We start from the raw sequence: 13,646 nt of genomic DNA on the forward strand, positions 1-13,646 counted from the left end.
GGACATGATTAAACATCATCTGTGGCTTCCAAAATCTCTCTCACACATACACACACAGAAAGAGAGGGCAGTGAAGTTACTGCCAAGGTAACCCCCCTCTGAGGGGGTCGTAGGCCTAAAAACCCCAGGAACCTCATAGTGCAGTGGTTAAAACTGCAGTACTGCAATTGAGACTCTACTCATCATCTGAGTTTGATCCTGGGTTGACTTGACAGCACTAAACTACCAACGAAGTCCTTCTGACAGGCCACATTCATGTCCTCTGTTCTCATTGTTGTATCTTGATGTATCTTCTACACAACACTGCTCCGAATTTGCCAAGTGCTTTACAAGCTTTATTGTTTGTCCTCACAACAGCCCTGTGAGGTAGGTCACTACTGTTCCCCTCAGAGATAATGAGGAACTCAGGCAGACAAAATAAAACACCACACCTCCCCCTTTTTGTCCAAGGCCGCGTGGCAATTCCACATCAGTGACGGGATGTGCTTCCGGATCTCACCACCGTGTGACGACCTCAGTCTTTTCCCCACTAAAATACACATTTCTTTTCCTAAATGTATTTATTCAAGTGTACAAATCTACAACGGTTAGAACGTTATGTGCGCTACTCGACATCTCAAACCGCTTGCGGCCTAGCCCCACATGAATCCTCTTCAGAGGTACCCCCTGCAGGCTTCATTCTGAAGTGAATGGATGAAATTGATTTCTCAGGGTGGGGAGGGGTATTGCAGAAGGAAGAGCTGCCTAGTGGTTAAGTCCTTGCCTTACATCGGAGCTATAAAAAAAGAGCATTTTAGGGAGCTGCCATTCCCCTGAATCGTGGCAAAATAAACTTTTCCAAGCTACGAGGGTGGACATTTCCGGAGGTCGGTCTGCGTGCCGCCAAGCTTATGAAATGACTGGCTCGCATTTTCCTCACAGATCCTAAAAAGATCGTAGACAATGCATTCCACTTTCTCGGAGACACTGATAGGACTGAGACACTAGGACCCCCTTTTAGCCGCACGAAGGCTGTTCCAAACCACCACCACCCACCCCACGGCTGCTGAAAAACACAAGAGTATAGCAAACACTATTCTCATAGTGAACACACTATACATAGCATCGACTCTGGCTCTCTCTAGTGGCCAGTTCGGGTCACTACACCTTTAGAAATACATATTTCTGGGATTTGTTTTTTAATATTTTCAGACTGTGGAGGAGCGGATCAGTGGATATTGATCCCACAGATAAGGGGGGGGTCCTACTGCATTCCTACCCCTTGCTATCGATGGTGTGACTGTCCATGGGGGCTGATCTGGAAGCGCATGGAAGAAGGAGTTGCGCTCACTCCTCCTGTCAGGACGGGGGGGGACAAAGCCGTACCTAGCCATTTGGATGTCTGAGACAATGCGGGTCTTCTGGGACCCATGAAGATGACATGTTTGGAGAGCGCATGAAGGAATGGGGGAGGACTGCGCGGCTGGGAACGTGGAGGTGCCCACCTTGAATTGAGGTCAAAAAGCAAAAGCAAACGAGGGGCAAGCGTGCTGCTTATATCCCGCCTCAAGCACTCTCTGGCTGGTTTACAAGGTTATGATTGTAGGCTAAATTTTGCCCGCACCCACCACCACCACCCCGGCCGGCCAGCCAGCCAGCCAGCCAGCTGGGTTGTGATTTTATTGACTTCGGAAGGATAGGGGGTTGGTTTATCCTGGGAAGCCTTTCAAATCACAGCCCCTCCATCTTTTTTAGTAAAATGTGCCACCTCTAAACTGTACCTCCTCCGCCCACAGCTTGGGAGAATCACCATTTTGGATTAAAACTGGCCATGCTCCCTGGAAATGGTAGCCCAGACGGGTAACGTCTCCAGGCCCAGGACTTCCGTGGAAACCATGTCCAGATACAAATCCAAGAGGTGGCGATCCTTTTTCCTCTCTGACCGCAGCCAGGGGTCACTCTCTTTCCACGAGCGCCACTCTGCATGATTGTAGGGTCCCTTCTCCACTTCACTTCTGGGCCATCAGAAAAAGGATCGTCACAGCCCTGCCGGCAGACCAGACGAGTTTCCAAAGGATGCTGAAGACACCCGCAAGTGCATTTACACCAGACTGCAGATTGATGACTGGCAGTTGCAGTTGGGCCACCGATCCCCAAAAACAGGGACACCAAGAAGTCAAAAATGTGCCCCAAAGATGCGTGTCAGGCTGAGCTGATCGAGACTCCTTCCCACTCTGTGTGCATCCGATTACAGCCCTGCCCTATGGCCATCGGGGAGGGAATGGGGGACTTGAGTTGTGGGACTTGCTCTCAAGTCGGACGGAAGTCACACCCGTGATTCGGACTCGCGTTTTTCTTTCCGATGACTCAGATTCGTCTCACGATTCGGAACCCACCCACCCCTTCCCTTTTTTTTCTGGGGGGAAAAAAATCTCATTTTTAATAGGGACTTTGGGACCAAAGACTCCGACTCAGACTTGGTACGTGGACCCAAAGGCTTGCCAACATCTCCATCCATCGGTGGTTTTGCCTCTTAGGATAATCCAGTCTTCGGTCTAAGACGGCGTGCTTAGAAGGTCCAATGAGACACAATGTGGGAAATGCAAGAATGGGATTTGTTGTGGTGGGGGGGAGATAAGCAGCTCCGGGAGGGCATTGTTTGTACAGAGAACCAGCAAAAATTGGGGAGAATGCTTAACCCCTTCCACCACCTATTCAATGAAAACATGAAATCACTCTGCCCCTTTTTTTCCAAAATGCTTTTCTCCCGGCAGGGAAAAAGATGCAGGGATTTGGGATTTCTGTTCCCGTAGAAACTGACGGAATCCTAGAATCCTAGAAGGATAGAGCTGGAAGGGGGCCTCTAAGGCTATCGAGTCCAACTGCCTGCTCAAAGCATGGATCCGAATCAAAGCAGATCTGACACAGGGAGGTCCCATTTTCCCTTGTGTGTCTGTGTGTGTGGCAGAAGACCAACAGGAAGACAGAGATAAAGCATCACACTCTTCTGCTCTACATCACAACTTCCAAAGCTACTTTGCAAGTTTAGGAAAATGTTTAGATCTCCTGCGTCATGGTCTAGTTCAGCCCAAGCATGACTGTACTACGTACATGTGTGTGTGTGCGTGCGTGCGTGTGTACACACACATATACATACATATAATTGCCCCAGTTGATTGCACTCTGTCTAGTGATCACTCTTCTGATGAGATGGTCTGCTTCAGGTTGGCATGTCATTAATTAAGCAGAGCAGCTAATTTTAGCCACCGTGCACTCCGTCCCAGGTAACGCAACCTCGCTTTCCCTAGGAAGAGTGGAATATATCTGGATTAAAAGACTCCTCTCCCCGGAGACTGTAACAGGAATGATAATGGTTCTGTTGCTGTCGGCCAAAATGGACACTAAAACCTTAAGTACCACTGCGGTCATTCAGCCCTTATTTCTCCTGTCGGTGCTGCATCCTTCTCTACTTTAAATGACATGCAGTGCATAAAAATAACGTCGCACTACTGTAATGTTATTGTGTGTGTTTTTTTTAAAAAAATCATCATAATTCTGGTGCGTTTCGCCGGCACTGCAGCATGCTCCGATTTGTGTGTGCTTTGTGGGTTGCAGAAGCCACCGCCGGCAGGTGGGTGCACGAGACACAGCTGGTAGCTGAGATGCAGCAGAAATGTTTTCCGCTTGCACACCTCTCTTTGCAAAACGAAGAAACAAAAATTGGGGGGGGGGGAGGAAGAAAGATGTGAGGAGAAATAGTCACTGGAGAGGAACCACGCAGCACTGCGGTCTGATTCAAAATTCATCTTCGGAGCTATCTGCCAAAAGCATCACTCGGTCTTGCATGCTGTTAAACTCCCTCTGCTAGAAAACAGGGAAGAGGGTTAAGAAGGAGAGGGAGAACAGAAGACAAAGAGAGAGGAGGGAGAGAAATAACATCAGCTTCAAGGAAGAAAATCTTCCTTCCTTCCTTCCTTCCTTCCTTCCTTCCTTCCTTCCTTCCTTCCTTCCTTCCTTCCTTCCTTCCTTCCTTCCTTCCTTCCTTCCTTCCTTCCTTCCACCCATCATCAGCTTCCTTCCTTCCTTCCAACCATCATCCGCTTCCTTCCTTCCTTCCAACCATCATCCGCTTGCTTGCTTGCTTGCTTGCTTGCTTGCTTGCTTCCTTCCTTCCTTCCTTCCTTCCTTCTCCTAGGGCCAGTCTAAACGATACCGTTAACCTGTTACTAAAAGCGGAGCTCCCTTAAAAAGTAGAAGACTGTTTATTCTAAAACAAGCTGTCTGAAGAGGACAGTTTGAAATTTAGCTTGCTTCTCTTTTGTAACTGCTCTTTGTCGGGAGATAAACAGAGGCTTCATTCGCCTTCAGAATGCTGTTGGGCTACAGCTCCCATCATCCCCGTCTGGCTGGAGCTGATGGGAGAGAGCAGGAGAATGTCGGGAGGGCAACATTCCCCACTTCCTATAACGGATGCAAGGCCCTGCCTCTTCATTTGGCAGAAATTGGGGAGGGGGGAGCTTTTATCCAACAGCAAAGGGTGACGGGAGAAACTCAAGAGACTTAGAAACAGGCTGCCGACCTTTCGCCGGTGTCTCTTGAAGCCATTTCTGCGTCGGCGGTTCATAATCTTGATGCTGTAGAGCGCGCCCAGGATGAAAAGTGCGCCGGCGATGCCCACGGCCACAGGAACCAGCATACCGGACATGTAACCAGCCTGCAAGAAGGGGGGGGGAGAGAAAGGAAAGTGTGGAGGAATGAAGAATGAATTCAAGAATACCGAGCCGGCTTTAGATCTCAGATCATTCATCTCTACTTCCTTTCTTTCCCGTGGCAACGGAACGAAACCATCTCCCTTTGAGAAACCGACATTCCTGCCTCGTCCTTTGGGGGATTCTTAGCAAAAAGCAGTATAAAAGCACAAAATCCATTTGAAATGCTGTACTGGAGGGGAGATTTTTCAGGGACCACGGTTCACCCAAAAATGAGAAATGAACGTCAAAGCAAACCCTTTTCTTTTCACTAGAAAGTAATGATTCGGCTTACTGTGGCTTGGACCTAATGAGTAGTATTCTGTTCAGTATTTGTGGGCGTATGGGTGTTTCTGTCTAACTACTGCACACATCTGATGACGAGTCAACGGGGTGCAACTGGGAGACACAACAGGTACCTCCCCAGATTGCCATGGCAGCTTCCGCAGTTGGGATGCATGTGAATATTGGACAGGATCCTGGCCACTGTGAAAGGACTGAGCTTTGTGGGAAAGACAATTAGGCTATGAAAAATTTGAAGGGAGCAGGAGAAGAGGAAGACCCAACACAGGATGGATTGACTCAGTAAAAGAAACCACAGGTTTTGAGTTTACAAGACCTGAGCAGGACAGTCAAGAAGAGGGCCTTCTGAAGGTCACTCATTCAGAGGGTCACCATCAATTCGTACTGACCTGGCAGCACATCACAACAATATAAAATATATAAGCTACGTCCCAGGAACATCCAGTGAATTCATGTCAACCTTTGTAGAAAAGTTCGAAAGAGTTCTGCAAGACCATTTAAAAAAAATTACATCACTATCCCATTTAAATCCAACTGCCAATCCCATTTAGAACAAGCCAGCTGAAAACGGAGAGAATTTGGTAAATCAACCCTGAAGTAAGTTCCACTGATTCAATCAGCTTGCTCTATCTGGTACGAAGACAACAGGATTTAAGTCAAATTATGGTCAGTATTAGAATAAGGAAAGAACCAGACCAAGCTTCCGCAACAAAACATAGGTGGGCCTGTAAATGTTGTCCTACAACAACACTCATCCTCCCCCACACTTGGCTAGACTAGCTGGGGCTCATGGGACTTGAAGTCCATTCTTGCGCTACAAAATCTGGCACCTTTTAAACGTTTCGTTTTGCTTTATTGGCAATATTTCTTATGCCTTCCTCCCAGAGAAGGAATTCAAGGAGGTTTAAAATGTTCTTTTTAAAAGCACATACACCATGCAGGCACCCTTCAGTCTCGAGAGACTAGGGTAACTAACGTGTTCCTGCGGATGAGAAGGCACAAATGCAGTTAAAAATACAATAAATTGGCATATAAAAAGCAGTTAGACTTACGAGACATCTTAAAAGGTTGGCAGAGTAAAATCTGTTAAGCCAAGGTAAAAACACATTATGAAAAAGGGGGAAAGTGTAACGTTCTCCTTTAAAACCCTTTCTTTGTCAACGAGTCACTTTCTTTGATGGAAAGCATTTTGCCTACCAGCGGAAGGGCACATCACCTCTTGTGCTTCTATTATTATTATTATTATTATTATTATTATTATTATTATTATTATTATTATTATTATTATTATTATTATTATTATTATTATTTTCCAAGGGTAAGGGGAAATAAATCGGGATAACAGGCATGCCATACATTATCACATATTATTTGTACCTAAACGTATTATTACATTAAAAATTTTTGTGTCTGTTAGTCCCCTATATACTACCAGCTAAAGTTATTTGACTATTTTGTTGTCAAATGTGATCACATTTGGCTTTCAAGTTATAGAAAGGATCCAGCTATATATAGCAGTGGTCCCCGACCTTTTTAGCCCCGTAGACTGGCTGGGGAAGGCGGGGCATCCCCTGCGCTCGTGCGCATGCGCAAACAGGCTCTGCTGGGGGGGGAGTGCATGCAGGAGTGGGGGGTGGTCTCTCTCCGCTGCCCAGTCCGGCTCAGGCCACGGACCGGTACCAGGCCGCGGACCGGGGGTTGGGGACCTCTGATATACAGTGGTGCCTCGCAAGACGAGCGCTCCGTTTTACGACGAAATCGCATTACGAAGATGTTTTTGCGATTGCAAAATGATGTTTCCTATGGGGGAATTTCACTTTGTGATGATTGGTTCCCTGCTTCTGGAACCGATTTTTGCAAAACGACTGCTGATTGGCAGTTTCAAAATGGCCGCCGGGTAAAAAAAATGACTCCCCGCTCTTTTCTGGGATGGATTTCTTGCTGCACAGGCAGCGAAAATGATCGCCCTATGGAGGATCTTCGCTGGATGGTGAGTTTTAAGCCCATAGGAACACATTAATCGGGTTTTAATGCGTTTCTATAGGCTTTTTAATTTCGCTTTACAATGTTTTCGTTCTACAGCAATTTCGCTGGAACAAATTAACATCGCAATGCAAGGCACCACTGTATCGGGTCCCCTTTTTCAGTTCTTCTTGGGTTGAATGGCCTTTCAAAGCTTCTGTTAATATGTCCATCTCCCCCACTTCCATCATCTTTTCCATAAATTCTTCATGGTTTTTGTATTTCAGTTTTCTTCCGTTTCCATGTGTATTGGATGCTAGCTGCAGTTATTACGTATATGTATTACCAAATGGCTCTCTCTTGTATCCAAACTCTCTGGCAACATAGTTCATATGTTAATATGTTATAGCGTAGTTATGTTATAATATATTAACTAATATATTAAATGTATATTAACATAATGTATTAATTATGTTGTTAGAGTTATGTTATAACTCTCTGGCAACATAGTTATAACATAGTTATGTTATAACATCATATGTTATAACATACTTATCACATAGTAAATATGTTGCCAGAGAGTTCTCACCCATGGGCTCCCTTTCTTTCTCCTCCCTTGCATGAAAGGAAACCCCAAAAGAGATGCTAAAATCCACCTGGCCATTGCACATCGAGAGGGCAGCTGCTCAAGTGTGCGCTTGGGGCCCACCATTCCCAGCAGGAGCGCAACAACCAAATAAAAGGCCTGCTTGGCAGGCAAACATTTAACACGGTTTGTTATCTGTGACGGGCTTTTAAAAGGAAGGAAGCTTTTTTCGCTGCTCACCCATGACGGAGACGTCTGGGTTTCACCCGAAGCCATCCATCAGCATGACACCACGCCAAAGTCAAAAAGGAACACAGAATTTTTTGAAACAAACCAGACGACAAGAAGCCTTCCCTACCTTATCCTTGAGCTTTTCCATCCAGCTTCTCACTAGAAAAGAAACAGCCTAGGTGTTAATTGCAAGCCGTGAACGACCACCGTTAAGAGGGGATGCTTTCCACTACATCTCCCAGAACCCTTCAGCACACTGAAGGATTCTGGGAGATTCTGGGGACTTCTGGGGAATCTGGGACCAGGGGATGCTGGGACTTCTAGTCAAACCATGCAACATTTCTAAGCTCTTTCCACGTCTCCCAAACCAGTTTTCTGAACGCCAAGAGAAGGGGATAACTTTCTGAAAATATCCCCACTATCACTGGGGAACGATAATGAATAATAATATCATACATGGTTTACTCTCGCAGTGGGATCACAGTGGCAGGCTGAGCTGGCGAAATGCTTCCCTGCTACAATGGGATATCTCATGGTGTTTTATCATAGGCATTTTTTCTTTTAATGTGGTTTTACGGCCGAAGAAGCAGCAAATGTAAAGAGAAAAGCACTTCCTATGCAAAGGGAATAACAACAGTAATATCAACAGTGCCAAGAGAACAGCTCAGTTCACTTCCTAAGCTTTCAGCCATGAAGCCACATACAGGGTCACTTGCTGGCATTTGCAGTATTTTTTAAAAAAACGTGCTATTTTCAAGATACCCGAGTGATAGATCGGCAGGAGTGCCTTACGTTAAAGCTGATGGAAGTAAAAAATTTGTCCAGATGGCACTGTGGATAGAAGAGCCTCCCGCAGGAATTCACACTTGTGATCATCAATTAAAACAAGTCCCTTGCACGTATGTAACGTTCAAAGGCTAAGGAGACTCAGAAAGGAGCTCTCCATCAAGGCAGTGGAGATGTAAATTGATTTTCTTTATGTGAAACTGGCGGGGTAGCTCAGTGGTTGAGGTCTCCAGCTGAAGAGCCACTGGTTGGGAGTTTGATTTCCCCACTTGCGCCTCCTGGGAGAAAAGCTAGCCTGGGTAGCTTTGGGCCAGCTGCACCGTCCCAAGGCTGCCCCCTAGTGGAAGGGAAGGATAATACACTTCTGAGTCTTCTCTACCTGGAAAAGGTCACCATAGATCAGAATTGACTTGATAGCACATGATCATTATTTTTTTACATGACCCATGCTATCAGAAGGACTGGGGCCAGATAGCAACTGAACAGATGTGGTATGTTAAGTATAGCCCTCCAGATGTTTTAGGGCATCGTTTCCCATTAATCCTAGGGTGCACGGGCAGTGGTGAAGGATTATGGAGGTTGCCATCCAAAAACCTCAAGAAGGCCAGAGCTCGCCACCTGTGCTCTAAAGGTTTATTACTGGAATTTTTGACTTCCCCTAACAGTGATGCCATGATTCCTGCTCAGATCTGCCATCATGGCCCCAGCTTTTAAATTTTCATCTAGTAGACTGTGCTCTTTCTTTAACACTTTTCAAACACCTACAGAGGGTCAGGATGTGTTCTTGACCATCCTCGAGTGCAGGGCACACAACAATGGGCTCAAGTGACAGGAAGCCAGATTTAAGTTGAATATCAGGAAAAAACGTCTTAACTATTAGAGCAGTATGACAATAGAACCAATGACCTCAAGAGGTGGGGAGCACTCCAGGGATGGAGGCATTCAAGAGAAAATTGTACAATCCTCTGTCAGATCTGCTTTAATTTGGATTCCTGCCTTGAGCAGGGGGTTGGACTAGATGGCCTTTGACACCCCTTCCAACTCAATTATTCTAGGATTCTATGCTGGCAGAACACGCAGGTAGGAAGATCTCAAAGCATTCTTCTCGGTGGTGGTTCTTCTCATGGGCCCTCACGTCACCTCTAACTTAATGGCAACCCCATGATCTGCCAGAACTCCTCCCGTTAACAGGTCACGCAATCTAAAGATTATGTTTAGTCTTCCTCTTTTCTCCTGGCAGCCCACTTTTCTCAGCATTCTTCTCTTCTCTAGCGTGTCTTGACTTCTTGTGGTATGCCGAAAGGATGATGATGATGATCCCCTTCATCTTGGAACTGCAGAACTGTCAAATCCTTCACAACCACTATCCTCAGATTGAAGTGGGAGGGGGGGAAAGACAAAGCTTAACTTTCCAACATTTATTCCTTGAGGGACATAGAGTATGTCTCCTGTGACCTTCGAAGATCGAAATCCAACTGGTGAAGATTTTTCCTATCATGACGTCTTCTTGCCCAGCATTCTTAACCCTCAAATCATTGGAGCAAATGTCGAGAGTTAGCAGAGTGTCCTCCATCCCCCTATGGGGGGGACATGGTGGTGCTGCAGGTTAAACTGCAGAAGCCTGTGCTGCAGGGTCAGAAGACCAAGCAGTCGTAAGATCGAATCCACGTGACGGAGTGAGCGCCCGTCGCTTGTCCCAGCTCCCGCCAACCTAGCGGTTCAAAAGCATGCAAATGTAAGTAGATAAATAGGGACCACCTCGGTGGGAAGGTAACAGTGTTCCGTGTCTAAGTCGCACTGGCCATGTGACCACGGAAGATTGTCTTCGGACAAAATGGCTTGGAAACAGGGATGAGTACCGCCCCCTAGAGTCGAACACGTCTGGACAAAAATTGTCAAGGGGAACCTTTACCTTTACCTCCATCCCCCTATAAATCCCCTCGCTGTGTCTCGTTTGGACTTCTTTCCCAAAGCTGGTGCTCCCTGATCCTTACTGGGCACCAGTCCCTGTCTTGGCCCAGAGCTGCAAATTACTAGTAAACACCCCCCATGGCAGTCTACAGCCTCTGACCTCTTTCTTAAGCAGGGACCTCAGTTCCTGGCTGCTTTACGCTTGAGAAATTGGGAAGCAGAGCAATCTTCCCTTGGCCTGGTACGCTGTCAGCTCTTCATATTGCTAATTGCCTCATTAGCCACTCCAGAATGGCTTGATTCACCTCCCTTTCTCTGTGTTCGTTCTCTCCTAGAAAAGGTGCCCTCTCTCCATCTCAGGCTGAAATCATCCTTGATTCAGACTTACACACACAAACACAAAAGAGATACGTACTGGTCTAAACGCAGCAATTAGTCCTCATCAGAGAAGACCCAAGGAATCAGGAAACAATAAAAGAAATTATTCCACAGAAATTAAACTTTAAACCAGAAATTAAATTAAACTTTAAACCAGAAATAGCACTATTGAATATTATGCCGGAAATTATGGATAAGAAAATAAAATATTGCTAAGCTACTCTGGGCCCAAAAATGGAAAAGTGAAGAAATACCTACGATGCCGGAGTTTCTAAAGAAGTTGCTGGACATTGCAGAGTTAGACACACTTTCAGAAGCGCTACGAGAACAACCGAGAGACGATGTAAAACAAAGCTGGAAGCTAATATATGTTTGGCCCAGAAAAAGATAGAAGTTTAGGGCAAAACTTTGTGTGTTATTTCTTTTCAATGCTCACCGGAAACCCTTTGGAGAAATCTGAGGTCCAAACAAGGCTGGAAGCTCTGTCCTTAAAGGGGGGAGGATTTGTTTATGGTTTTTTTGGGGGGGTATTTCTGTTGTAGTCGTTGGATGTTAGGTGTTTTGTGTTTTGTATGTTTAAGTAAAAAATTGTTTTTAAGAAAGAGAAGACCCAAGGAATCAATAGCCTCTTAGCATCCCAACCCTTATGTAAATACCTTTGCTTCAATGGACTTACTCTAGTTGGGGGCTTACGAATGGATGTAGGCCATTATTTCTGTAACGACTGGTCATTATTATTTAAAAAAATTAGCAGATCTTGGGAAAGTGACTTTTTTTATTATTATAGCTGCTCCAAAACTGGTCCCGTTGGCTGCGGGACTGGGGGAATTCTATTGTAAGAACATAAATTTTATTTTTCCTGACTCTGCAAATGACAGCATGTTCTTTTCGTTGCCTTCCATGGTGCTGGAGGTGACTGTGTGCATGCCTTATCACACTGTTTAACTTAGATCACTTTAGAACTCCAGAGCTGAAAGGGACCCTGTGGGTCATCTAGTCCAGCCCCTGTTCAGGAGGCCCAGTGGGGGGAATTGAACTCCCATCCTCTAGATTTGCAACCAGAGACTTAAGCCACTAAACTTCCTGCCATGCGTCCTGCAGCTGAAGTTCTTATGTTGCTTTCCCCTGCTTTATTGATTGTTCTTTTTCTCTAGTGTACTGTTTTGAGCAGATTGGAAAATTTTGTTATTGTTATGTCACAAATATTACTAAGGAAGTAAATAACTAACGCCTGCTGCCCCCAGATGCCTGCTGGCCTTAATAATCCAATACAGTCAGAGTCGAGGCCAACGTTAATTTTAATTTGATAAAAAGCAGATGCTGTTAATCAGGTCCTACATTTATGGTACGAGGGTACGCTGGAGAAAAGACCGGTGGATGTATCGACTGAACTGACTTACAGCTACCCTGTTTCCTCTAAAATAAGACCTAACCTGAAAATAAACCCTAGTATGATGTGGTGGTCCTGTGGGTTAAACCGCAGAGGCCTCTGGGCTGCAGGGTCAGAAGACCAGCCATTGGAAGATTGAATCTGATCCGAGTGTGTAAAAATGCAAGTAGATAAATAGGGACCACCTTGGTGGGAAGGTCACGGTGGTGCGTGTCTAGTCGCACTGGCCAGCTGACCACGGAAACTGTCTATGGACAAACGCTGGCTCTACGGCTCGGAGACGGGGATGAGCACCAGGCCCTAGAGTCAGACACGATTGGACTAAAGGTCAAGGGGAACCTTTACCTTATGATTTTTCAGGATGCTCGTAATATACAGTAAGTCCTACTCCAAAAATAAGCCCCATTTAAGTGAAACCCCATCCTCCACCCTTGTGCAGCAATCAGAAGAAGATGACAGGACTGCATTCGATGTTTGTGCATGTCAAAAATAAAACATCCCCTGAAAATAAGCCCTAATACGTTTTTTGGAGTACAAATGAATATAAGACCCTATCTTATTTTTGGGGAAACAGGGTATATGGCCAATACGCTGGGCTACGGATCGGTGTCATGGCCTGTCTATGGAATGGCATTGAGGAAATCTTTGGTTTGCTTCATACGCAGCACAACGGATTGTTTCCAGTTCCAAAAAAAAGGGGCTCAGGGTCCCTTTCAGCCTGGACTTTTGCATGGTGGAAAGAGTAGGAAAAATGATGTACGATTTCTGTGGCAATGGACAGGCTATAAGGTTGGATCATTTTAGTGTCTCCAGACCCAACGTGTACCCCGATAAAATGCAAGGGTCACCTTATGTGCTGCAGGACAAAGGAGGTGATTGACTTTCTGGGAATAAAGAAAATGGTGCAAGGCATTTTTTTTCCCTGCCAGCTTGCCTCTTTACCAACACAGAACTGAATTTGTGTGTGCATGTGTGTGTGTGTGTGTGTGAAAGTAAGGAAGCCAAACCAGAAGGCAGGAAATTTAGGAGCATTGGTGGAGCAAAAAAGCAATGGTTGATGTGGCCAAGGAGACTCGGAGACACATTTACGCACACTCCCTTTCATGTTCCCTTCTAATTTTTCCCATCTACATTTTCCTGGATCAATTCTCCCGGCACGTTTCCCTGAATCTTCAGGAATCTGTTCCTTGGGACCGGTAGCTATACACATCTTTCTTTCTCAGTCTTTAAGCCAAACAGCTAGATGATGGTGAACTTTAACTAGTGGGGTAAGGGACATGGTGGCACTGCGGGCTAAGATCGAATCCACGCGACGGAGTGAGTGTCCGTCGCTTGTCCCAGCTCCCGCCAACCTAGTGGTTCGAAAGCATGC

At 45.8% G+C, this 13,646-nt stretch overlaps 1 protein-coding gene across 2 annotated transcripts in view; it reads right to left on the minus strand.

The window, feature by feature from the left end:
* Positions 1-313: 313 nt before the first annotated feature.
* The window catches only part of ARMH4 (armadillo like helical domain containing 4), a 51,588-nt gene continuing 38,255 nt past the window's right edge, over positions 314-13,646 (minus strand). The window contains exons 6-8 of one of the 2 annotated variants that reach the window (XM_020778428.3): positions 7,937-7,968; positions 4,559-4,693; positions 314-3,843 (exon numbers count right to left, since the gene is read on the minus strand). In XM_020778428.3, the coding sequence (XP_020634087.3) occupies positions 3,775-3,843; positions 4,559-4,693; positions 7,937-7,968 (236 nt within the window). In that variant the 3' untranslated portion in view covers positions 314-3,774. The remainder of the gene's footprint in view (positions 3,844-4,558; positions 4,694-7,936; positions 7,969-13,646) is intronic. The other variant, XM_078384041.1, reaches the window with a different exon arrangement.

Source organism: Pogona vitticeps, chromosome 1 (assembly GCF_051106095.1).
Source record: "Pogona vitticeps strain Pit_001003342236 chromosome 1, PviZW2.1, whole genome shotgun sequence".
NCBI classification, from domain to species: domain Eukaryota; kingdom Metazoa; phylum Chordata; class Lepidosauria; order Squamata; family Agamidae; genus Pogona; species Pogona vitticeps.